General features: G+C 40.7%; 1 protein-coding gene across 3 annotated transcripts; it reads left to right on the top strand.

The window, feature by feature from the left end:
- The first annotated feature begins 100 nt into the window (after positions 1-100).
- On the top strand, positions 101-24,597 carry yeats2 (YEATS domain containing 2). 3 transcript variants are annotated; one of them, XM_053329332.1, is made up of 30 exons: positions 101-207; positions 621-726; positions 833-930; positions 1,106-1,198; positions 1,292-1,522; positions 1,640-1,758; positions 4,857-5,018; positions 6,435-6,546; positions 6,907-6,951; positions 7,036-7,201; positions 7,816-8,058; positions 9,369-9,536; positions 10,548-10,639; positions 11,380-11,565; positions 11,689-11,917; positions 13,086-13,244; positions 14,786-14,910; positions 15,779-15,925; positions 16,224-16,412; positions 17,745-18,117; positions 18,238-18,372; positions 18,866-19,006; positions 19,326-19,476; positions 19,719-19,795; positions 19,923-20,002; positions 21,877-22,081; positions 22,701-22,936; positions 23,147-23,221; positions 23,377-23,450; positions 23,860-24,597. In XM_053329332.1, exons 2-30 carry the CDS (start codon positions 627-629, stop codon positions 23,966-23,968), a joined length of 4,320 nt encoding a protein of 1,439 aa, XP_053185307.1. In that variant the 5' UTR covers positions 101-207; positions 621-626; the 3' UTR covers positions 23,969-24,597. The 3 variants fall into 3 exon arrangements, 2 of the variants coding, with proteins under 2 accessions (XP_053185307.1, XP_053185306.1); XM_053329331.1 differs by having other exon boundaries at positions 1,289-1,522; XR_008321967.1 differs by lacking the exons at positions 22,701-22,936; positions 23,147-23,221; positions 23,377-23,450; positions 23,860-24,597 and having other exon boundaries at positions 1,289-1,522; positions 19,733-19,795; positions 21,877-21,929.
- The last annotated feature ends 2,788 nt before the right edge of the window (positions 24,598-27,385 follow it).

The raw sequence follows: 27,385 nt of genomic DNA, 5'->3' as shown, positions 1-27,385 counted from the left end.
TTTGCAGAATAGCGGCCCCTGCTGATTGTTTTACTGAATTGCAAGTCCAACTATCCACAATTTAGCTTACTTATCCACCTCGAGATTTAGCAATTTACTAAACACTAGTGTGTAAAATGAAAATAGCATAATGCAACGGACATGCTGTCACTGAATTAAAACACACGCATCACAAAGAAACGTTGCTCCACATCACAGGGCTCTCCAGTAAGTCTGTATTTCAAAATAGACTTGAGTCGGTGTTTGGAAATGTGTGCTAACGTTAGCTAACTTAGCAGGGCAGGCTAGCGGTTGCTAACGTTAAAGTGCTGCTGCCGGCTGCATGAACGACAAGCATATGTGAGGCACAATAGTCGGGGCTAAGCTTTAGTATGTGTCGTCAAGTTAGCTTTACTGAATGCTTTCATTTTCTTAAACATTGGGCTAGCAGTATGAAACAGTGTTAGGGTGTTAGACAGTCTGCTATCCGACATTAGCCTAACTAGCCGTGGGTATTAGCTACTCTGCCAGCCGGCTAATTCAATGCTAAGTACCATCCCAACAGGGCAGTACTAGCATAGGTGTTGGTTACCTAGCCTGTTTTCATTTACACTTTCCTACTATATTTGTCTTACTTGTAGGCAACCATGTCAGGAATTAAAAGGAAAATAGAAGGCAGTGATCCCGACTATGATGACATTTCGCTGGTCCAAAATAGTAAGAGGAACAAAGCAGATGAACATAATGGTAAGTTCACGCTCTGCAGCCTGAAACACTACACCTGCTTTGCATGTTGTGACTGCGCTCAAGTAGTCTGTAATATGTGTTTCTCCTGTGTCTCTACTTTTAACAGCACGAGATGCAGCCGTACAGAAGATGGAAACCATCATCAGAGAGCAGTTTTCTTTGGAGATGAAGAACAAAGAGCACGAGATAGATGTGATAAGTCAGGTAAGTCTATAATACTTTTGTCTAATCAAGTTTTCATCATATTATGTCTCACTTTTATTGTATAAGTAATGCAGTAATGTTGTGACATGGAATATACATAACCTATTATCAAATTTAATAAAAGAGGTAACAAAGTAGAGCAATTTGGTTTATTGTTTCTCTTGTTGTTTTGCAGCGACTCAATGAAGCTCGGAGGATGATGGACAAGTTGAGGGCATGCATAGTGGCCAATTACTACGCCAACGCTGGGTTGTCTAAGCTCCCAGAGGTAATTTCCATATATTCACACTCAAGACAGCTCTAAGTCATTGATTTGGTTTGGTATGTCAGCAGAAACCGCTTTTGGTGTGTGTCCCAGCAGGCGTCCAAAAGTGACCTTGCAGTACTGAACCATCCAGCTATCCGGCGATTTCTGGAGTCCCCATCCCGCTCCTCTTCCCCTCTCAACCACGGCTCTGAAACTCCTTCTCTGGCCCACTCAGAGCCCGAGTCCCTCTCACAGCATGGGGAAGGAGCTGAGAGGGATGGAGAGGGTGCATGGAGGGAGGACAGCAGCGGGCAGGAACGTAGACCTGGACGCAACACAGGGAAAGTGAGTTGAACTGACAAAGATGACAGGGTTATTGATTATTTGATGAGTGGGAAGTGGGTGTCAACCTTAATTTTTGTCTTTCATAAAGCTTTTTATGCTCTTCATTATTTGTCATAGGATACATTTGGTGTGCCATCGATCTTAGGAGCGGAGCAGAGGGTGACCTACCACACCACAGGGGATGAAGCATCCAGACTCTATGCTAAAAAGACAATAGTCGTGGGGAACGTGTCCAAGTATGTGACTTCTCAGCCTAAAATTTTACATACTTGCATACTTGTTGAGCAGTTATTTCCAGTTTAGATATTTAGAGTTTTATAATTTCCTTGGAGCCTCTCAGGAAGTCATGAGACTGTTTATGAGATAGAAGAAGATAGAAGAACACAGATATTAGTCCTTTTTGGGGATTTATCATGTGCCATATAGCAATTGTCAGACAAACGAACAGACCGCTGCGACCAACAAAAAAACAACAGAGCATCTCCGCTTAATTACAGACCTATTCACAACATATCACCAAAGTGCTCTACATGTTCAAGGTGCAGCATCCTCATACACAGAGAGATTCAGTTATCAGTTATTTTTGTGTCACATTTTGTTTAGCAGTGCAGCACTGATTGTTACGAATGATTTGCGAGTCCGATTACCCAATGCTAACAGCTCATATACTATAAATAGCGGATGTGATACATCTATCTATCTCTATTCACTCTTAACTGTCTCAGTGTACACATAAAATATAGATGCTGCAGACCCTTCCTATAGATAACATCTGTGTTAGAATTCCATGACGGCTTAGCATATATTATTATTCCTCACTATTTGTAGTAATCAACCACTTCAATAATCACCCCATCAATATTAGTTTTTTGGTGGGTGTTGTCACCATTCCTAAAATTGAAAAAAATATTTTAGTTTTCTTTTGTTTCAATGAAGAAAACCAACCAACAAACTGATCTACCCACACCTGGTAGTTGGTTTCATCATCCTAATGGATCAAACCCACGGTTTCTGCATCATGACATGATCAGATGTGTTGTTTCTACATTCAGTTGTGTAGAGAGTAAATAAAATTGGGGAAATAGTGCTCCCCTGTGTAACCTGTCTTTGTAATAAAAGGAGAAGACATTGCCCCATTTACTCTAATACACTGTGATCAGTTACTCAGTAAGGCATCTATCCTTCTGATGATGACCATTTACACCTGACCGCAGTAATCTCTCCATCATGATATGAGGTCCGATGGTATTAAATGCGTTATGCATCCAAGACACATTGAGGTCGCATTGAGATCAGATTCCTGTGACCACATTTGGAGGTGATCTGGGCCACATGTGGTCACATTCTTTTAGCAGTGTGTACACAAATGTGTCCTGAGCTACACTGAACGACAGCCTATTCAACTGGCATCCTCTGTGTTCCAGCAGACTAGGCACGAGAAGTGCATTACTGCCTCTGTGTACCCTCCATCCAAATCTGTGTTCAACTTGTTCTATAGCAGAATAAAAAATGCGGTATTTTGTTCTTCTGTTTTTCAGGTTCAAGTCAGGTTCGGGTTATTTTATTGATAACCGTAGGTAAATTTGTTTTGCAGTGAGATGATTTAAACAATAAACAAAACAAGTGTACAGTAGAGACAACAAATTTAACCAAGATGTACCCAAGGCACCACCAATTAGGACACAGAAAAGAGAAAAGGCATCAATGCTGGGAAACGGGTTAGGGTTAGGTAACTGTCTCAATGAAATAAATAAAAAAACAATTAAGAGCTCTCTTACTAAAACCGAGGTAAAAAAATCAGTAAATTTATAAAGTTGCTGTAATATGTGTCTTTTTATGTGCAACGTGTCGCTACAGCTTGTTCAGTTCAATAGTAGCAACAGGAACAAAGCTGTTTCTGTAGCGTCTGTTTTTTCCTTTAGGTACTAAAAACCTATGCCTGGAGGGAAGAAGCTGGAACTTGCTGTATTAGGGGTGTGGGGTGGGGGGGGGTTGCTGCATAAATAATTCTATATTTATTTTTTTGTCCAGACCTAGTGCTAGAGGCCACCTTAAAGGTGGGCATTTGACTTTAGTGAGGGGGCACACAATGCTTTATTTATTTGTTTATCTTGTTATCAAATAAGATGAACACTGCTTTAGATGGACGATGCACAGACCTGGTCCTCCCGCTGGTTGAAAACTACGGCTCTTGTCTTTTGCAAAAGGAAATAATGTGCGTGTTTATTTTCATATAGAGCAGGCAAGTGAGATCCAATCAGAAGTGGTTACTTGACACGTATTCTCATGCCAGGTGTGAATAGACGTACAAAGAGCTGTCCACTTGTGATTGCATCACCCAAGACACATGTTAATGTCACGTGTAAACAGAGCTAATGAGTTGTAAGCCACAGAATGACGTGATCTCTGGGCAGCTATAGTTGCCCTAGTGTTGTTGTAGTTGTAAATGAAGCTTTGGCAGCTTAGTTCTGTGTTTGTGTCCTCACAGCCAAATTTATTTTTATCTTCACAGCCAAATCATTTGAATCATCAAAACTCTTTTGACAGTATCGCACAAATTACTCAAGCTCAAAGTGGTTGTTCAGTATATTGCCTGAAGTCAATCAAATTACAAGAAGAAACTCATGAAGAAATGTTGAAAAGGTTACCTACAAAACTTTATGTGAACTTTGAACAAGATGTGTTATTGTTGTTTTGAGTCAAAGCTTCTCCAGAACAGGTAGGTCCCTCCCTCAAAAGTTTTGCACCTGTGTGTCTCAGTGTTTTTAAAGCCGGGCCTCCCAGTTGACTTTGTCATGTTTTTGCATGACTGCAATGAAGAGCTGAGCTGTAATCGGGGTATGCAACAAGCCCAGTCTTGATGCAGATTGAAAACGACTTTTTACCTAATTTATTTTCTTCTTTGCCTGAGTTGATCAGGATAACTGACACATTCTTTCAGACAGCTTCATTTGACGTACTACAAATAACCTTATTTCTAGGAAGCTTGGTTGACATGGTCCATGTATCTCGTGCACACCAAATATGTCTGAGGGCTTAATGGGAAAGTCATTTATCTTGTTCTGCAATGCATCGTTATACATAAAAAGAAGGCTTTAAACTTGACACAGTTGCAGTCATGAACAATTAATGCAAAATAAAGGTGATTAGATCAAGTTTAAGTTCACCTTGACTGCCAAAAGAACTTGATTTTTCCTTTTTTTCCCCCTTTAAAAGATGTTTTAGTTAGTTGTTTTTAACTTGTCCACTAAGTCCTAGTACATTATTCTTATGTTTACTTTTGTTAATTCTTTACTGTCTCTGCCTGTTCTTTCTCTTTGTCTCTCACCCTTAGGTATATTCCCCCAGATAAACGGGAAGAGAATGACCAGTCAACTCACAAATGGATGGTGTACGTCAGAGGCTCCAGAAGAGAACCCAGTATAAATCACTTTGTGAAGAAAATCTGGTTCTTCTTGCATCCCAGCTACAAACCCAATGACCTAGTGGAAGTCAGGTTTGTACCAGTCTGGTGTTCTGCACATTTGAGACACACTCTCTGTCAATGCCTATTTTCTGATATAGGTACAGCTCGTCACATAAAAAAACAAAACAATTTTATCTGCTAACCCCAGGCAACAATAGAAGTTAGACAGACAAGGACAAACTTGTTCCAATAAGATCTGCTGTCACGCTGTTATGTTGCCCATAGACACAATGTTTACTTCTAACCTCATATTATTATTCTAGGCCAGCAGTTTGCCCTACCTTTTTTTCACACATTGTTTGCCAAACTGAAGGTAGTAAAGAAGCAGGGAAACAATTTTGGATAATAAAACCATGATATGTTATGTTCAATTTTAGGACAACATGCATATCAATGTTGTTGCGCAAAACCTTTCTGCTGTCACTCATATTGTGCAACATACTGTCATACTCAGCACTAAACAGACTTTGAAGATCCTCTACTAAACACTGCCACCTTGTGGTTATTTAATGATCCTCCAGTGTTGTCCCTATTAATCATAGCTGAAAGTGAAAAACAATGTTTGTCACTTTGAGTGATACTTAGTCCAGCTAAATCCAGCAAGTGGTTAGAGATTCATTATGCAGACTGTGCACACACATTTTTAGGTGGGGTCTGTGACCTCTTTTAGCACATAATGAGTACGACTAGAGGTCTACATCAACATGTTTAATAGTCGGCACACCTAAATTATACACACTGCGTAGATGTTCAGAAAAACTTGCACCATAAGTACTGAGGTGCATAGTTGGTGTTGCACAGGTAATTTAGGAGTCATATAGAAGGCATAGAGCTTTTTGGACTAAAGTTCTTTGGTTAAGATGTCTCATTTTATCCTCTAAAAGTGGCAGAGGATTTAAGTTTGCCCATGGCTTTTAAATAAATGATCTCTTTCATCAGTCAGCAATCCTTATCCTGAGCCATAGCCTCCTGGCTGTTTTAGCTGACAAGGCGCTTACGTTGCCGCGGCACCAGCACATAAGCTCCCCCTGACTGACTCAAGTCTTCATTCCCAGTGAACTCAACACAGACCTGCTGCTCTCTGCTGACTCTCGACACATCCAGAATGTTGATGTAGGAATGGTTGAAAGTAAGAAAAAGCGAATGTGCCACTCATAGAGTACACTTGAATAGACACATAATGCACATAAACGCACTCTTGTAAGTGCAGGCAGTCAGATCAGTGTCTCTTGTGAGGGAATAAAGACCTCAAGCTTCAAAGGAGGAGAAGACGAGGAACCTTCTAGTCATTGATTTTAAGAGATTATTAGCTCAGTCTGAGTCAGAAACCAGGGTGGGAGCTTAGTATTTTTCTCCAAAGTCATTGTGATGCCTCCTCTATACATTTCTTTCCTCCAGATTTGTATTTTAATGAAGTTACATAAGGCTTTTTGTGTCTATTTTCAGCGAGCCTCCCTTTCATTTAACACGTCGTGGTTGGGGTGAGTTTCCTGTGAGGATTCAGATCCACTTCAAAGACCCTCGCAACAAACGTATTGACATCATCCATCAACTAAAGGTCAGACCACATCATCTATCAGCTTGTTTCCCTCTTGAGAATGACACAGTATTTTTCCACATGCAGTTTTCAACAAGCCTCTTACAGATGTCCTGATGTGTATATGATATATTTGTCATTATAATCAAGTTAATCAACACAGGATCCAGAATAGACAGAATGTTATAGGATCATATATGAAGGTGTTGTATAACAAAAATAAAGCACAAGACAAGAAAGTACAAGTGTATATTAAAAGCCCAAATAGTTAGCATAGTTTATAGTTTATTGCACTTAACAAATATTAATAGTTTTCTTAACACATTTATTCAGTTCACTACCTCAAGTAAGTTCATTGATCTCTCCTTTCTTTTGCTACAGCTGGACAGAACATACACTGGGCTGCAGACACTGGGGGCAGAAACTGTAAGTTATATGTTTTCCCACTCTTTATCCTGCAGTAACAACTTCACAGAGATTTGGTCTGATGATGAGCTATATTTGTTCCAGGTGGTGGATGTGGAGCTCCATAGGAACTCTCTGGGGGATGACTACATCCCTCAGCCCTCCTCATCCAAGGTGACTCACAGAGCAGCCAGCCCCATGTCTGCCTCCCTGGCCCAGACTTATGGATGCTCTAGTTCTCCCATCTCACATGATTCTGGTTTAGAAAAAGGTACACACACACACACAAACGTGTTATTTCAAATACAATCAATACAGAAATATTTATGTTGTAGGCACCTCGCTGTTGGTGTATATAGGACTGGTGAGGAACTGCTTCCTCAGTTATAATTGAATAATTAGTGGATGATAAGCAGGGTAATGATTTACAAAACCAGTTGATTGAAAGGGGCTTTTGTAGGCAGGTATCATATTCATGAAGATAACCCTTTAATACTGAGTTTTAATTCGGAAACATGAATTGTATTGAATTGAATCCACTCGGGTGTTAGACACATGGACCAGAGACCTGTGGCAGTAAAACAAGATCCTACCCAATCTGATTAGATGGAGTATAATTTGGCCCAGGTCTGACTCAGATCCTGGATCAGGTCTTGGTTCTTCAGTCCTGTGAAGAACCCCAGGAGTTATAGGAGAAATAAACAGTGGCTATTTTTCTACTCCTGGAACTAAATTGGGCTCAGTTTTCAGTTGTTTTGCTGTTTTTCTGGATTTAAAAGCTTTTTGCTGAAAGTTAGAATTGTATTCTGTGTGACAAAATGTGAATCTCAACTCTGAGGTTGAAATTGATTACTGGTGATTTATACTCTCACTATCTCCTTCCAGGTTTCATCAAAGCAGAGATGGGGAGGTCTGCAGGGGGTCAGAGCTCAGGCCTAACTGCTGGTGAACGCACCCCAACCAGACCTAAAGCCAGTGACAGAATCACTCTGGGTTCCCATGGCAACTCTGCCTTTCAGCCTATCACAGCGAGCTGCAAGATTGTTCCCCAAGGACAGCCACCTAGCCCTGCTGAGTCTCCTGGGAAATCGTTCCAACCAATCACCATGAGCTGTAAAATAGTTTCAGGTAACTGTCTTCACCCAGTGGCCATGTCACAGCGTTTATTGGACATTTTTCTTGCCATTATTTGTTATTCTTTCCTCAGGCATAATAATATATTTTATGAAATCATATTGAATAAGTTGGTGATTGAATAAGTAACTGTCTTGATATTAAACTTTACCATAGTTGGAATACTTGTTCTGTTGTTCTGTCTCATTCGTTTTTCACATTTTGTTCCCTCGTTCTGATGCTTATTCTTTACTGGCTGTGGTTATTTGGAACGCAGTCATTTTCAGAAACATGTGCTTTAGGAGTGATGAAATGAGCAGAATTGTAAGGCACACATTTGCATTATGGATGGTTTAATTTGGGCCAAATCACCAAAAATAGAACCTTCAGTGAAGATCGACTTGACCAGCAATGATGCGTGTGGCATCATTGGTCAGGTGTGTGTGTGTGTGTGCGTGTGTGTGTGTGTGTGTGTGTGTGTGTGTGTGTGTGTGTGCGTGTGTGTGTGTGTGTGTGTGTGTGTGTGTGTGTAAAAATTGTTGGGTCTCTCAGTCAAAACAATATCAAAAGAAGTTGTTTGATGATGTTATGAAGTAGCATGCGATAATGTGAGTTGTTGTCTTCACTGTTTAACAACCACCATTGCCATGATTGCAGTGAGTTTCTCCTAGTTAGGATTACTTTAGTGGTCATCGTTCATGAGGTTTTCACTTTAGCTGAATTATCCCCAGAGGTTAAATCAGTGTTTCTTTGACTCTGTTTGGCAGACACAGGATGCCTGAAAGGCATCTCCAAAATATATATACACAGAGATTAAAACCATTAAAAAACACTGAATAGCAGTTTCACATTAAAATTCAGTGTTTCTACTAGGCTGTCCCAAGTGCTGCTAATATTTGCTCAGCTTGTTTCTCTGATAACTTTCTCTGACATCCGATGACTGAAATCCTTCATCTTGTTAAAAGAGATACTCATCAACGACCAAGATCTAAAAGTTCATCATAAAAATGTGACTTTAAACAGAATAAATTCATGACAGTTTTTGGCTGACAACCACAAAGCTGATGTATTATCTTGTACATGTATACTCTTTGGAAGAGGTGGCATAACACTATTGACAGGTGAACAAATGGACTGTTGATTAAAATTTGAGTTTGAAAATTGTTTAAAACATTTGGGATAAACTATGTACACAACTGAACAAAATATGTAATGTCGGCCTAGTTGTGTTAGACATTTTAATGCCATATAGTTACATATTACAGCTTTAAAGAGAATTATTCATCTAACAGCTGAGCCCATGTACTTTGTTTTTCTCCCCACAGGGTCACCCATCTCTACCCCGAGCCACTCACCGCTTCCTCGCACACCCACCACCTCCACCCCCGTCCACAGCAAGCAGAGCTCTTCCTCAGTGCTTAACAACCCTTATATCATTGTTGACAAGCCAGGCCAGGTGATTGGCATGGCTTCATCATCCACCGCCTCCACAGGTACACATCTCCTACTTACTGTCAAAGTGGCGCTTGAAATCGGAAGTGGACCTGCAGTAAAATCGAGAAGCAGTGTCTGAGCCGCCCACATAGAATATAAAAATGGCTGTGAAGAATGTAGTCTATAGCAGAGCAGATGATGAACAATACTCCCTAGACTCCCCCTTTCTCCCTCTCTCTTTTTTTGTACTTTTTCTCTTGTTTGTCCTCCTTTTACCCCCTTGTACTTTCTTATCTAGCTCATTGCACTCCCTCACTTCTATTTTTTTCTATCCCATTGTCTCTCTTGTGTCCCTGTTTTGCACTCATAAAGTATGACGTGTGGTGAGCCAGCAGGATGGTTGCTGGATGTGAGGTTGTCATGGCGACTGAGCTGCTGTGTTTCATGGCCAGATTAGGAGGATGGTGGAAATTGAATGAGACCCCATACTCACATCAAATTTTGTGTGTGTATTTACCCATATTTAACTGTCAATCAGAGCAAGTTTGCACCCTTATTTGTTAGCATCTCCCCAACATGGAGCAGCAGCGTCATCTCACATCACCAAGGCTGTTGCGTTTACTTCCTCACAACAGCAGCGTCAATTCAAATTACACTTTGGTGCTCTTTCCCCAAGATTGCTCACACTTTCTCGCCCACTCAGCCACTCCCACACTTCTTCCACAAATGCACTGCTCAACTAGATCTGGCAGCAAAGTTGGAGTGCTGCTAAGTAATGTTTTATCAAGCTGGATGAGGTTGGATGTGGGTGTCGTGGCTGATTTGCCAATTTTGGGTTAAAACAAATTTTGATGCAGTAGGTAAAGAACAAAACTGTAGCACTGCTCAGCTCTGTGAGGAGCCAAGCAGTGCAGAGGAAAAGCAGATGGAGTAACCCTGACAAGAAACTGCTCCTTTCACCACAGTGGCCTTGATGTTTTTTGAAAAGATAACTGCAGTGAGCCATCACCAATGCAGTAATTTCTTCCATGACTGATTGTGTGTGTGTTTATGTGCATATCACTCCACAGGAAGCCCCTCAGCCAAACAGTCTGCTGCTCAAGGCACTCGATCCCCAGCCCCCAAAGTTCACACGGGAACCTTCCTCTCATCAGGGGTGAAGGTGAGTTAAGTTGATGGTGTCACTAAAAACATGAATTCATATTAAAACATTAATTTTTACTGATCTTTCACCCTCAATGTGAAGATAGTCTGTCCCTGTAGTATCTGTGTCTTTAACAAAGCAGTGTGATATTAATAGTAGGCCTGGGTGCTATCTTCAGCAGTTGTGAGTACCTTGGCAAGCTGTTTAAATAGGACAACACTGATGGGGGGGGGGGCTTTGCAGGGAGAATTGCATGGTTCTGTTTCACTCTTGCACACAAAGTGTCAATACATTGCTGTAATATCCTCCTACTCCCCCACATGCTCATCATCTCATCAGCATCCACAAAGAATTAGATACAACTTCACTCAAAATCTCTGTTTTATCACAGTGACGCGCGTCATTGGCTTATATTCTACAGTTTTCTCTGTTGCTGCCGGCTGGCATCTGCTGTCGTACTAAAAGCCTGGGCACAGGAGACAGATGGGGAATATAAAAACATTTCCTTGATGAATAAATGATGATGCTGACTTCAAAAATCTGTTTTAAGTAACAAATCACTTAACACTTCCCTGCTATCTTATAGCATGACCGAAAATTAATAAGGTACATTGTTTTAGAGTCAAGATATTAACCAGAGAGAGTAACATTTACACCAAATACAAACAGCTGCAGTATCTACAACCTGTTGAGATTTCAAGGCACTGTGGCCTTCCTGTTACCATATTTCTCCTTATGTGCACTCATTTCTTGTGCAGGTTATTATCAAGCAGGAGCCAGGGGAAGTTTCAACACAGCAGCAGCAGATGGTTTCCACAGTAACCAACCAGCAGCAACCTGCCGCGACAGCATCACACCAGTTTGTCGCAGTGAAGGGAGGTCACATGATTTCCATGTCGGCCCAGAAACAGGCAGGAGGGGCCGCAGGGGCCACAACTAGCAAGGTCACCTGCAAATAAACACGCTTGCACGGAAGCACATCAGTCTGTTACATGTCAGTAGTGATACATATGTATTGTCAAACATTACTCATCCAAACACTGTATTGGAACTGTTCCTATTTCTAGATGTTGGGCATCCCTGTCAGCTCAACACTTCAGTCTGCAGTCAAACAGGTGGCTATCAGCAGTGGACAGATTCTGGTCGCCAAGGGCAACCCCTCCACCTCTAAGGTGATGGGTGGGAAACAGGTTTTGGCTCAGGGAGTTGCAAAAGCTATCGTCAGTGGGGCCAGCAGCATCTCTGGTCAGCAGGCTGCTGCCAAAGCGGCTGGTGGTTCAAGTGGCAAGAGTGGAGGTCAGGGTTTACACACACACATACACACACACACACTTATTTTAATATTTACTTTATTATTTGAAAAAGTGATTGGGTCTGATGCAAATTAAGAGAAAATGTTCTCACATTCTTATACTGAATTTCTTACTTTTTTCTGTGAGGTTTGCTTTCCAGTAAGATTCACCAAACTCTTAACTGCACAAACTTGTTATCAATCACTTGTGTCAGCCTAAAACTGAACTGTTATGGGATATAATTGTGATCAACACTTCTATATTGCTATATGAGGTCACATGTTTCACTCTATTTGTGGGATGTTTCATTTACAAAAATGCCCAAGTTGCCCAAGAGCAAAAAAAGACAACAAACAACACTTTGCTGAGCTTCATGCCCTACTGTTAGAAATCAACAGACAGACAGACAAAAAGATTATTTATTTAGCAGTGTCAGTTTATTAGGGAGCCCTGAAACAAAACTGAAAATATTAACACAACTGTCAAAGAATTGTTGAGCTGTGCTGTACTGTGCCAGAAATAAAGAGTGATATTTGACAAGTTAGATCACTAAATGTCTTGCTAAAGCAAAGCTGTCCACAACTTGAAGGTCAACAGGACATGATAGTCATCGTGTTATAAAGATGTTCCCTTGTACAACAACCTGTTTACAGACACTGAAGCAGCTGACAGAGGGAGAGAATTTTCTCCTAAACTATAGAAGTTGGCATACCGAAATATGAAGATAAAATCATAGGAAGTCAGAAAATCTGAGTATACTTTAGTCCATAGTTATTTTAGTTAATCTGGGGACCATATTTACACCTTAAATTCATTCAGATTAAGGCGTTGTAGTTCACTCTGACAGGTTTAGAATGCTTGTAAATGTTGTTTGTCCCAAAGAGAGTTTGAGAAAAATTGATGATGCCATAGATTCTGTGAAATCACTTATATGTGCGATTAAAGAGCCAATCACCTTGTTCGAGTAGTTCTTACACAAGGCCATTATTATCTGATTAAAAGGCATATAGCTTGTAGAATACATACGCTTTTAATACAACAACTCTACACTAAGGTCCAGGCAAGAAAACATATCACTCTTTTATATCAGAAACAGTTTTTTCCTCCAACATTTGCAGTACATTTTCAGGTGTGGATGAATAATTATTTTTTCTTTCTGTTTATGTTGTTAGTGATGGCTACACTACAGCTGCCTGCCAACAACCTGGCTAATCTGGCCAACTTGCCTCCGGGCACCAAGCTCTACCTGACCACCAACAGTAAGAACCCCTCAGGGAAGGGCAAGCTGCTTCTCATCCCACAGGGAGCAATCCTCAGAGCCTCCAGTGCAGGTAAGACATGTTGAGGACCATTTACTCCATTTGAAACAGAAGATCTGAGACTCAGTGTCTCAGTTAATAGGAATTTAGCCATGCCCCCCTTTCCCTTTCTTCCTTCATTCTGTTTCCCAATCTCAAATCTTCTTGCAAGACAAGAACTTTTAATATGACACTATGTGACATTGTACATCTCTGTCTTTTAGGAGTTGACGATGAGTTTGATTTTTGCAGTAAAGTCACAAGACAATTTCCTGTGTAACAGCAAAGCATGTAAACTGTTGTGCATGTGCTGTTCCTACAGGGTGAGTTGGGCTCACGTCCTCTCATGCTACAGACAGAAAGGTAGTAATTTAGCTACATTAAGATTACAAACAGTCCTGTAACGATGACAGCTACTCATTCAATTCAAGCATTTATCTGCTGTTGTAGATACACAAATGTAAAAATCTAATTTTCTAGAAAATGGTCTTAAAAGGGAGTGTGGACATTATCTCTTTTGTGGAAGTTTGAGATTGGTAGCTTTGGGAACTGTTTTGGTATAAAGTAAAACTAGTACATGATTGTGTAGGTGACTCAGAATCCAGGGTTAGTGTCCCAGCTGAGAGCCTTTTGCCCTGACATTTTCTTCCTCCCCTCAAGTTAAAGACAGTTGTGTTAAAAATGCTATTGATCCCTGCTAACGTTTAGAAACAGCAATTTTATAAAACCCACTTCTGAAGTGACTCTATGACTCAAAGGCATATAGAGATTGTGACTGCTACTCTATCCTCTGGACAATGAGTCAGTCATCTGTTTTTGTCTGCAGTATACTTTCAGTGCACTGCAAGCTAGAATCCCACATCACTGCACATTTCCTGTCCAACTGTATTGAGCTTCAAGGGACAGTTCAACCCAAAAAATAAAAATACATATTTTTCCTCTGGTTGCTGGGTATTGGCGATATCGGCCAAATACAATACAATCTCAAATACAATAAAACTGGAAGGAACTTGTTGTGAGCAGTTTCATGTAAGAACTATTTTTTTTACACCAAACTACACCAATTGAGTCAAGTAGATGCATGCTTCCTTCTGCATGGTGAGATGTTTGGTGAGTGTAGTTTGGTAGAAAGAAAATAGTTCCAACATGAAACTGTTCACAAGGTATGCTGATTATCTTGAGTAACCAGGTCATGGTTTTTGGAAAGAGACATTGCTGTTTTTCAAATGTATCTTTTTTGTACTTTGAGCATCACAAACCCAAGTGTCATCCAGTTTGATTGTCTTCAGGGGAACACACACATCTCTTTGAACCAAATCTCCAAAGCTCCAAAGCTCCACAAGTCACACCAAAGTAATGTAGATGTAGAAATAGCACTGTAGGTATAAAAAAAAAACAAAAAAACAGTATTATTCTGCTCCAAAAACCATATGTCAAAGTAGAATATGTGTTTATTTGAAATTACTGAAATGAGTAAATGAGTGAATGAGAGATAATCTGTAATTTGGAAGAGAGAATAACAAGGTTGTTGATCAGATTTGAGACTGATGTGTATGTGGCTGTCTGTAATTTAGGTCAGCAGTCTCAGAGCAGCTCGTCAGCAGGCGCCGGGGGATCTCAGACCTCCTCCTCTTCCTCTTCAAGCAGTCTGCCATCCAACCTCTCCTACACGTCCTATATCCTTAAACAGACCCCGCAGGTGGGTAGAAACACATTTAGATCCTAATACAAACCTCACAGACATACTTTAATGTAATATGGTCCTTTCTTATGTCTTTTTATGTCTGTGTATTCTCATTTTTGCTTGTTAGAGCATCACTATTTGGTTGCCATTGCGAGTTTTAAGGAGTGTTTGAAGTCTTTTCATCAAAGTCTGTGGGGAAACATAGATGCTCTGCACATCAACCATCCAGTTTTCATGGCCACAATTAATTTAAAACCACCTTTTGGATTTTATGTCCTTACGGCATTATGGGACTTGTATGCATGGTTACAAATAGGATTTCTTTCCTTGGTGGATCTCAGATTTTTGTATTCTAGTACACAGCTAGAGCTTGGCGTGTCCTTAATTAGACACATTCATTTCAGCAGCATTGATCTTGCAGCCAGTTTTAGACCAGTGATGTATGTGCATTTTGTCAGCAGCATGTAATGAAGCTTGCTCAAGAAGTTTTCGCCTACATTTAATGTAACTATCTGGGCCTAACTATCTCGTTTCCTAATAACTATCAGTCAAGTGTGACTGCTACTGATGCTCTTAAACTAGTTCATCACCCTCCCTAACAGCTTCATTTTTAAAGAAGACTGATTAAATATTCTGTATGCTTATGTAAAAAGATGAAACATTTGACACAATAAAGTTATCACACCGTGTACATTATAAAATGAATCCTAATGTAGAGCACTGCATTATACAGGTTTTATCATCATCTTAGCACAGAAATCAAGCTCAGAGCTGCACCCTGCTTTCAATTGAGCTGGATTTACAGGATGATGATCATTTTATCACCGTAATGTGTTGTGGTATCCTGATCCCAGGCTCTAACCCTTCTGTCCATTTTACCCAGGGCACCTTTCTGGTTGGCCAGCCAGCGCAGGGCTCGGGGAAGCAGGGGGGTTCTAGTTCGACAGGTCATGCAGCATCATCTCAAGCAACTGTTACCCAGCAGGCCATCCGGGTGACCGCTGGACAGAAGGCGGCTATTCTGGCTCAGGTCAGTATAAGAAACAAGACTGAGGGCAGAAGTTTACTGTGACCTCTGCAGTGCCTGATACTAGTAGAAGCTGCTGTGTTCACCACTCTTTTCACTAGTCCAGGTTTGATAGAGTCAAGAGCTGCAAGCCCAGTTTGATATTAACTGGCAGGTCTTTGAAGTGTAGTGCACAACAGATGTCAATGTCTGGTCTCTGGATATAAAAATAAAATTTGAATTTGGTGTTGATTCACTGTGCTTTGATTTTCTAGCAGTTTTAGTTTGTTCATGTGTAATGCTCTTTTTCTATTATTGACAGGTGGTGGGAGGCTCCCAGGGTGCACAGGTGAAGTTGTCTGATGGCTCTGTCAAGACGGTAACAGCAGCGGCAGCCGGACACTTGTCCAAGCCAGGGACAACCACATTGAGGATGACAGGAGGAGTCATCACTGCCGCCAGCTCCACCCCCAGTTCTGTCAGCGCTGTGACAGCAGCCGGCCAGCAGCAGGCCAGTTTTACAGCCCTCATATTTTTCTCCTTTATTCTGCCTGACAGCTGCCATGTCAAGCAGCAGTTATCTAGAAACTGATTTAAAATATTTCTTGGAAACTGTGTTCAAACATCCCAAGTTTCCAAACTATTCAGATTTCTACGAAACTCAGTAAATACTGTTTTAAAAAGAAATCTGATTCTCCATTTAGAATTAGTACTTGGTGTCATTTAATTATTGTTTTTTATTGTGAAATGAAGTACATACAGTTCAACAGGTCTTGACATGACAAACTGTACAATGCTTTTGAATAAGGAATAATCTTGGTTGAATTTTCACTGTACATTTAAATGCTCCCTGTGATGCAGAATTTGCTGTTGCAGTATGAATACTGAGTGTAGTGTGAGTGCAGTAGCAACGCCACTGGTCTATTTGTCAGAAAGAGCAGAATTTAAATGGTGTGTGAAGAGCCCTGAGCAGTCCATCATCAGTGGTCTGGGTTGGGGTGATTACAGTTTCAGAGTCAATGGCGAGGGGCTAATTAACTTGAAAAATGGAACAAAAACACAAGAAGGCTTCCAAAAGGATCCAACACACAAAAGCTAATATGTAAACAGTATGTAACAAACTCAGAAAAACAAACTCACTGATTTTGAGGACATAAAAGAGCAAGACATAGTGGCTTTTCTTGTTTCAGAAAAACTGCTTTTTCTAGATTGTTAATTGAATGATGAGGACTTCCTTTGAAGGGAAATGGACTCTTTGTCTTTGAGAATTCCATAAAACCAGTGACCTGATCGGCACAGCTCTCTCTGGGAGTTGCACGACACTGGAAAACAAACATGAACAGAGCAAAGAGTAAACAAAGTCCAATTACTGAGAATTTCATTTGGCAGCACCCCCTCTCTCACTTCTAAGCACCAGGGTGAATTTGTAAATACTGTTGTCACATAAATAATTGATGTGTCCATGTGAGGAAGAGAAGGTGAGATGTGCAGCCCCATAAAATGTCTTGCCTTCACAAAGTGTATAAGAAGAAAATAATTGGTAGATTAATATAGTTGTCAATCATAAATAGTTTTTTAATTAATTTGCACAGACATTTTTTACTTGATCACTGGTGATGGTACATGAGAAAATTGTATACACACTATAGTAGCAGTTTTTTATCAGAGTAGTATCACAGATTAGGACTCCATGCTGGAGTTGACTGACCTACACATTATGCAAAATGTTATCCAGATATTACACCCAGCTGTAAAAGTTGAAGGCACATCTAATTATACTACACATATTATATGATCCTGTTTATTTCCTCATTAACAGCTGGGTTTTTATTTGTTCATGCAGGCTGCTGATGGCGGGAAGTCTGCCTCTCAGCACCACTCGCTCCTGGTGGCAGCCAACCAAGCAGCAGTAATCAGTGCAGCAAAGAGTGCCAGTGCTGCTGCTGGCGGCAGCCTGTCTAAGACTGCTGTGGCCACCTTGGTCAAGGGTGCTGGTAACTCTGCCACAATGACAAAAAGTGCTGCTGCTTCAGCTGGTGCTGTAGTAACAGTTGCCAAAGGCATCACCAACATGCCTGTCCTCAGCATGTCCAAGGGTGCAGGGGTGGGGACTGTGGTGGGTGCGCCCAAAAGCAGTGGCACGTCATTGGTCACTGCAGCCTCACTGATCAGCGGGATGGCAGCAGGAGGAGGGAAGACAGGTGCAACTCTCTCAGGTAGGCAGAGAGAAAACAACTGCATGTGTTAATTGGTTTGAAAATATGTACAAGTTTAATTATTTGAAGAAATATAGTATAGGTCCAGCCAAAACTGCCTTCCATCCTGCCTTTGTCCAGGTATGCTGAAGATCCACTCTGGAGGTTCCAGCTCTCAGCAGACAGTCTTGACTATCCCTGCCAACCAGCTCAAGCAGCTGGGGGTTGGCGCTGGGTCTGGAGGGCTGCAGACCATACTAATGCCTGTTGGAAAAGGTAAGGTATCTTTTGTGACAAAAAAAGACAACGTGTGTATTCTAGATAGAAAACCTGGGTTCTCACCCTCAAAATACGAATCAGTTCTCACTCAAAGTGGATACAAGCAGCAACAGTGATATTTGAATAAAACATGAATCTGCACTGAGACAGATTCACTTCGTTGGTGTGTTATATTTTTATAGCAAGTTTCTGAAGAACAAATGTAAAAAACGAAACACATTGTTCTCCCAGATGATCTCTCAAATCATTCTAACAGTGTTAGCGTATAGTAGCGTAACAGCGGCTCTACTCAGTTTGTCCTTGTACACAGTTCATTTTGACAATACATGTGACTACAGAGGTACTGAAACACACCAATCTCCTCTCTCTGTAGTCAACCGTTTCAGTAAGGCTCATCTTCTTCCTTCTCATGTTTCATCCAACTATAAAGCCCAGTTATCTAATGGGCTATTGATCCATCCTGTGCGTGTGTGTTTTTTTCTATGTAAAGTGGTGTCTAAAGGCCCAGTCTCCAGTACTCCTTCCTCCTCCTCCTCCTCCTCCTCCACCACTCCTGGAGCAGCTGGAGCTGGAGCCTCTCCAAGTCCTGCCAGCCAGGCCTCCCCCTCCCTTGCCCTGCCTCTGGCACAAGGTGAGAGGGGTCCATCCCCACTCCATCCAGTCTCCCACCTTCTCTGATTCCTTCAATCTTGTATTCACAATCTCAGTTTTCTTTCATTCTGTCATATTCAGGGTTGGGTATTGAAAACAATAAAGATAAAGGAAAATAAAGATAAGATAAAGGTGCCAATATGGTACCCATGTTTTGTAATTGATTCAGTACCTTATTTTGCTAACTCCTTTTTATACAGTACCAGTACTTCTTCACCCCAAAATAATAATCTTGCTTAAATGTAAGGAATATTTCTCTCATACTTGGTTTTCTGCTGTTTCTCTCTCTGCTGCCTCAGTGAAGACAGAGCCAGGTGCTGGCACAGCTGTCACAGCTGGTCCATCACCCCCAGTGACTGCTCCTGTCCCCACGTCTGTCCATGTTTCTACTGCAGCTACCATAGTCAAGCAGGAGCAAGGGGCAGATAATTCATCACATGACCTCATCAAGTAAGAATGAGTAATAACGCTCCTTTGACTTACGTTGATTCTCAGATAGAAAAATAACATATCGTCTGTTAGGAGGAAAGTGAAGAGAAACTTTTTTTTCCTTTTTTTTTTACACTACTTCAGTGCTAACGTTTTCATTTTTAACTTGCTGAACTAACTTCTCTCTGACAATTACTGGAGATTAATTTTTTAAAGCCAACTCATAAGCACTTATGAATGAATATGAATTGCTTTCTCCTCAGCACGGAGCACATAGAGACCATGATGCAGCTGCTGACAGCTGTGGTGAAGAAGTTCCCTCTAATTGTGCCAGATAAAAGTGAGTTTTTCCTAAACTTCCAGTTGGCAAGTTTAAAAAAACAACTCCAAATATAAAAACAAGTGAAAGCAAATGGGCTGAATTTGTCAAGCTGTTTAATTTTTTTTTTGTTTGGTTGTTTGTGTAGCTGAAGACTCTCATCCATTCTGCGCCACTTCGACAGAACAGTATTATTCTTGGACTATTGGAAAGCGCAGGGCATCAGAGGTAACTTCTTGCTGTGTGTGTGTGTGTGTGTGTTTGTGTGCCTGTGACAGAGTATATATATATATATAGTGAAAATGTAATTAGTTGTGGAAATTACGTAGTTGGGTAATACAGCTCTTTAATGGTTCAAATTAGGGATGGGCATGATTAATCGATGATCGATAATTGATTGTTAAGAATTTTGTCAAACACGTGAAATTTTTACCGATCAAACACTGGTATCGAGTAGAGGTTGTGTTGCGTTGTGTGAGTCTTGAAGCAATGCAGTGATTTTCACTGTGTCAGTAATGAGATATCTTACCAACAAGGGCGATATTTGACAGAGGAAATGGCTCAGCTACCTACGAGCTGCCGTAGATACCAAACGTAAACATGAAGAGGTCAAAGTGAAGTTTGGCGTGGGACCTTTTCAAACTAAAAAAGAACCATAGCCAGACTATCCAGGCTGGCCAAGTTAGCGCCCGGTCCCCTCAGACTGGCTGTTTGTAGCTGCTGGACTGACTGTTACTAGGCTGCACTAACTGATCCCTGAGCATGCTAAAATGCTAACATGCTAATCTTCCTTAACAAGAATCAGTAGGATGGAGTTACTTTACTTTGTTAGAACTAGACAGTCACTACCGCTGCAGCCTTTAGGTGAGTCACTCTGGTTGTTTTATGAGGCTCTAGTTAAATAGGCAGAATTGTGAAGTAACACCAGCTCTCTCACTCACTCTCCCTTTTTCTCTCTTGGCTCGGCTGGGTGCATTTTGGAGTCGTTCAACATTATATTTTGACAAAAACTGTCAGTCCGGAGTGATATTCAGCTTTTTGATTAAGCTGTTATAGGATTTAATTGTTTTTTGGAAGTGTTTCTAAGAGAGGCTCAATAGTGTTTAAGAGCGCCGTAGTGATTGATATGAGAAGAGGTTTGGCTCAGAGCCTCAGACTTTTTTATACAAGTGCCGAGTATATTTTTTGTTAAACAGTTGAACTTTAACTGCCTTGTCTAAGAGGATTGTTGTTGGACTATAAGTTATTGGAATAAAGATTTCATTGAGGAGAAACATGTGTTTTTGTATATTCATGGCATTTTTAAGATAAAAACAATGATTAATCGATAATTGATCGTTGATTTTCCTGATGATCGATCAAGGATGTTATTCAAATGCCCATCCCTAGTTCAAATAACTTTACAGTTTCTCACCATATCATCCAAATATTGTGATGCACTCATCAACTTGTGTCTTTACTGTGCTGACAAAAAGAAAAAGCAGAGTCTTGTGTTTTCCCAGGATAAAGTGTTCTGTTTCCTGAGATAAACGTTTAATTTAATCCCATTCATATCTCCGAGTGAGAGGACCTGCTTACAAGTTCTTACACTCCCGTTCCAGGGTGAGGGCCTCTGTAATGTCAGTAATAATTTGCATTGTTTGCAGTTTCGTTGTCTGTCTAATCTTTCTTGAGGCTCAGTGCTCAACCGCTGACTGAGCGAGCTTTCTGCCTGCCTCATGTCGTCCTATCTATCTGGTCAGATGTGTATCTGTTGCCGGTTGTTTCCTCTCATCTCTCCCTAATGCGTTGATCTCTTTCTGTACTGCTATAAAAGGCTCTCAGACGAGCACAGGTGTGGATTTTTACATCTGTGGGTCAGTACTTTAATTATGGAGCAGGACTGGAGGGAAGGTTGGCTTCTTGTAGCTTAAACTGCACTGTACAGAGATTGTGTATGTGTGTGTATGTATATATATATGTGTGTGTGTGTGTGTGTGTGTGTGTTACACATATGTGTGTGTGTGTGTGTGTGTGTGTGTGTGTGTGTGTGTGTGTGTGTGTGTGTGTGTGTGTGTGTGTTGATCAAAGCTTTGCAGTCCCAAATCTTATGTACTGTTTAGCTTCAGCGAGCGGTGGCAGTGAAGCGGCTTGTCCAGGATGTGTTGGACCACTCGCCTCGCCTACAGGCCCTTACTCCCCCAAAGACCAGAGAGGTGGTGCAGTGGTGCCGACAGAGGGGCTACACGCCACCTGATCCCGAACCCCAACGCAAGAATGACGATGAGTCTATTGAGGACATTCTCACACAGATTGACAATGAGCCTGGTGAGTTTCTGTGTACGTTTAGGTACGTTACTGATACAGGGGCATATTTTACTTCAGCTTGGTTTTGCGATTTCACTGTCGACTCTTTTCTGTTTTCAGCAGCTCAGAATGAATCAATATTTTGCCTTCAGTGTTCCAGGCTGTGCAGAGTGTGGGTGTAGTGCTTCTACAGTTACCAGTTGGTCCTGTATTTGTTGCCGTCCACCAGTGTGTGAGGGCAGCTAGTGCACAGCCTCTGTGTTTTTGTTCAACCATGTTATTTACAGGGAGTTCTCATTAATTCAGTCTTTTGTCTGTAAAGGGGTGAGAGACAAAGCTGCTTAGCTGAATGAGTCACACACTTGCCTGAGCCAGACAATACAATAATTTGTGTTGTGTTTGTATTCTCGTCTCCCTCCCTCTCACACAAATATCTTGATTTATAATTGTCAGATTACTGGAACTGGTAAAATGAGCCAACATTGTACCAAAGTAATCTCTTTTAAACACACAGCCACATATCATGCAGCTTTTTCAATTTGAGGGAAATACTGCTGCAGTTACTGTTTCTGCTGCTCCTGCTGCTGCTGCTGCTGTGTGTGAAATGATGTGTTAAATGTACATGTGAATCTTTCCACAGAGTGCCCGACAACTCTGAGTAGCTGCGATGAGCTGATGGTGCGGCTGGAGCAGATGCAAGCTCTGCTGAAGACTGAACCAGAGGAGGCCAATGACGAAATAGTGGACATCATCACTGTGACTCCACCCTGCCAGAAACTAAAGGTCAAAGAGGAGGAGCAGGAGGCCGACGCAGAGCCCAAGTTCTTCCTGGGTCCCTGCGTGTCCGCCCAGTTTGTCGGTGAAACAGCTCAGCAGGTCGGGAACCTCCTAAAGAATGAACTTCATTGTTGTAATTACTAGTATATTACGTTTGTTTTACATTACTGTATTGAAAACATCCTGTAAATTGATCAATAGCGTTGATCAATTTAACAAACTAAAAACGTCTAGAATGCTGCTTTTATTAACCAGGAAAACTGTGCTAGTTTCTCCAGGTTTAAATGACGGCTTCTTTGTGTCTTTCAGATCGGGGTAACGTTCCAACCGGTTGAGGTGGAGAAGAATCTGTTCGCTCCAGTAGTTGAAGCCATGATTCTGAAGGTCAGTCGCTATATAGGCCGAAAAAAAAAAATGCAGTATGCATGAGATGAACACCCTCACATTATTGCATTTTTTACCTTGTACTGTATGTGAGAGTGAAGAGAGTGGGTTTCTCTGTGACTAATGGTGTGTGTGTGTGCGTGTGCGTACTGCAGGCTACAGAGCAGTTTGCCAGTGACATCCTGAGAGAAGCTCTGGCTGGGGCCTATGCCAAATCCCCTCAGAACAGGTCAGCCTCTGTTTTTTGTTTTTTTTTTCTCTGACATGCAACCTGCTTAGTGCTCCATTTTTACATTCATGCGTCACATCTAGAGCTCATCTAAACTACTCATCTTATACTGAACAACAAAAACATCAATAAACTACTTACTGAATATGTATTTTAGAATAAGTCTTTCATTTAATTTAATTATTTCTCCTGTTTTTACAACATATGGAACATAGTCAAATCAGGTGGTTTAAATATATGTGTTTAAACAGTTAGTTTGTTTTGTATCATTGAAAACCAAACTCAACAATGAATTGACAAACATTGTTAAGACAGCAGAGTGCAGATGTCCCAGGATGTCTGAAACATATTTCTCATGTGTCGAGCCTTCCTCAGTTTCTTAATGGTGTTACATTGGTGGGGTTTGCAGGGCTCCAAGAGAGATCACAGCCACGAACATCCACCAGGCGGTGTGTAGTGTCCCCACCTGTGACTTCCTCACCAACGCAAACATGGGTTACCTAGCGAAGGACAACTGAGGCAGACCAAGACTGACTTTGACTGGTAACTGACACACATAGAGTGCTGAGAACTGTCTGAACTCCTGGCTGTGACAACAGATGACGAGAGAAACTCTACTGGAACTGACATCTCATCTGTGTGAAAAACTCACACCAGGGTGTTGTCTTGTTGCCTCAGGATGTGCAGTTATTACTAATGTACTGTATTCATTAACTTGATCATAGAAGGGCTCAGCTTGCTTCTAATAGCAGCCGCACAGCAGCGGAATAACAAATGTTTCTAATACTCTGGGTATATTGTAACATTTTAGTCCTACTGCATGGAGAGAAGTGGCACTGTGGGACTCGTATCATTTGATTTGGAGACGCAGTTGTGCTCTCGCTTACCTCATAACAAGATTATTTTAATGATGGAGTGTTTCCTGTCAGACAGCCAGCTAGGCGTTGGGGAAATGAAGCCTGAGTGACTTACAGGGCTAAATAATAACAAAAGACAGCTGTCCCACTGCACCAGTCTTCATCCTGCTGTCTCGTCTCCTGAACTGGGAACAAGATTCAGTTTACCAGCAGAGATAAATCACTGATTTGAGAAACACTAACAAACATCTGTGATGATAGTAATGTCTGGAGGGTACTTTTGGCTAACATTCTGATTCCTCCAAAAATGTCATTGCCATGGTAACCAATGATCCATCATTATGATCCATCATATTTTAGTTTACCTGGCAGACAAGAAAATGCAGGTAGCCGTTGTTATCTAAGGCTCCTCAGAAAAGGAAACTGATTTGTGTTTTTAAGTTCAGGGCACAAAATTAGTTTCAGCCACCAGCCAAATGCTGAAAAAATATTCAAATGACAGGTTGCTTCACTCACTAACCAACAAAAAACAATGGTAATCTACTGAGAGGCTGGTAAACATTTGAACATGTAGAAACCATTTGGCCTGTGGATTAAAAAAAAAATCTTGCATCATGTTTAAGTTGCAAACCTGAGTCTTTCAGATCAGATCATCGAATCTAGTGAGGGAGCCTGTGTCTAACTATAATAAGATACAGGTAGACATATTCAGTATACTGAAGTCATAGTTTTTCATCAAGAAATCAAGACACCAGTTTCAATATTTATATCCTCTCCTTTATGAACCAGGTAAGCCAGTCGGCAAGTGCTTTTAAGTGATCTGTTAAACAACAATTATGTGTGTCATGTAATGTACACAGTGTATATGACCAATATGAAACAGATGGTGTTTTCAAATCCTGTTTTATTTTTTTATCCAATATCAATACCTGAACACGGAAATGCCCTAACAGTAGTGTGTATGTATGTGTGTGTTTGAACTAATTTGTGTGCATACTGGATGTAGTCATCGCACAAGTTAATGAATTTGGTCACATGTGAATACTTGTTTGTGTTCTGTCGGCTGATGTGTCGGTAATTCTGTTAAATGTGGAGTTTTGCATTATGTTAATGTGTGGATTACTGGATGAGTGAATGTGTTTGGGCTGAGTGGTTGTGATGCCAGTTCAACCAAATTAGTGTAAAAGACACCCCAACATTGTATTTTCATGTTTCAGTGCAAACCAAAAATATAATCAATATTCTTGTAATAAACAAAAAAAAAGTCTGGTTGAACTATAGCTGTCCCTTTCTCACATGTTGTCAGTTTCTCACACACACACACTCTTGTTGAGTATGATTGGTTTGTTTTTTGATAAAACTCAAAGTGAGGAAAAAGTTATGGACAGGGAAATTGAGAATCAGCAACATCCTCTCTGGAAAAATATGTTGCTGCTGAATTGTTAATGATGCTAGTTGCATGGTTCTAGTAATGCCTATGTTGGCCACTCGGTCCACCACTTTGGTAATGAGTAAATGATCAAAATAATTATTAGATGCATTGCAATGAGAATTATTACAAATTGTCATGGTCGTAGATGATGATGATGATTGCTACTGACCATAGTAGTCCTCAAACTTTTCCTCAAGTGCCACAGTGAGTTTGGTTTTTCGTGAAATATTTCATCCAGTATTTAATGGATTGCCATTAAGTTTGGTACATATGTTCATGTTCTCCTCAGGATGAATTGACTCTTGACTCTTTCATCTAGCACATATACATAAGGTCCAAATACTTTTCTGACTAAATGCTTGCAAGACTGACATTCCCATCGGCTGTACTTTGTGTTTACTGATAATTAACGAATGTTAGCATGCTAACAAATTAAACTAAGGTGGTGAACATGGTAAATGTGAGCATTTTTGGACTGTGACATTATGAGCATGTTAGTATGTTGACATCAACTTTTAGCTTAAATGTGCAGTGTGTAGAATTTGGTGGTATCTAGTGGAACACACCTAGCAGAAATGGAATATAATATTCATAAGTATGTTTTAATTACTGTATAATCACCTGAAAATAAGAATAATGTTTTCATTACTTTAGAATGAGCACTTCTACACAGAATATCTACTCAGGGAGTGGGCCATCTTCTGCGTGGCCCACCATGTTTCTGCAGTAGCTCAGAACAGACAAACCAAACACTGGTTCTTTGGAGGACCGTTTACACACTTGTCCTTTTTTAAACCTTCAAAGCTGCTTGCATGACTGTTGATTATAGTCTTTATTTAATGAGACTTTTCAATGCTGTTGTCTCATAATTTGAGTGTACTGAGCCATTAAGCACTGTCTTTAAAAAGAGAACATAAGTTTCTTGTTATGACCTTAATTACATTTGTCAAGCTGGCTTTAACTAAAACTAACTGAAAAAAAGGATGATACTCAACAGCTTTTTTAAATACCCACTTTTGCATTACCAGTGATTAAAGGCAGTCATCGCTCCTCTTGTATGATCCTGTAAATGTAGAATAACATCCAGAACAGTTCCCAAAAAGAGCTGAGAGACATCTGAGCCGAAAGCACTAAAAACATTTATATTGTTTTATTGTAATTTCACTTACATGATATATTTTCTCTTCTTGAACAATAGATTTACAAAATAATAGACTGAACAACACTTTCCCAAACTAATCCAATACAGCAGAAATAAATAACTTATTTTCATTTTTTGATCAATAAAAGTCAAGCAAATGTCTAGCAACACCAAAGGGCAACAAATTACTCTAAGCTTACACACTTCTGGGAGCAGGCTCAACATTATCAACAGTAAAATGACTCACACACACACGGCAGCCAGTTTCTTGTGTGTCTATAACCTCAAAAACAAAACAAGCTTGCTTTAGAACTATTTTGTTACATGCATATTCATTTCCATAGCAACAGGGGTTGTAAAAGGAGGGGGGGGGGCTCTCTATGTGACTTCTGGGATGTCCACTTGGGATACTGATGCTGCAGCTCCGCAGCACAATAATACATTCCCTTGCATAGATTCTGGTGTTGTGGAATGGACGGAAAACATTCCCCTGTTGATTCCTTCA

The sequence above is a fragment of the Scomber japonicus genome, chromosome 12, assembly GCF_027409825.1.
Source record: "Scomber japonicus isolate fScoJap1 chromosome 12, fScoJap1.pri, whole genome shotgun sequence".
NCBI lineage: Eukaryota > Metazoa > Chordata > Actinopteri > Scombriformes > Scombridae > Scomber > Scomber japonicus.
Note: the sequence above shows the minus strand (reverse complement) of the source record. Positions and strands in the feature narration are given on the sequence as shown.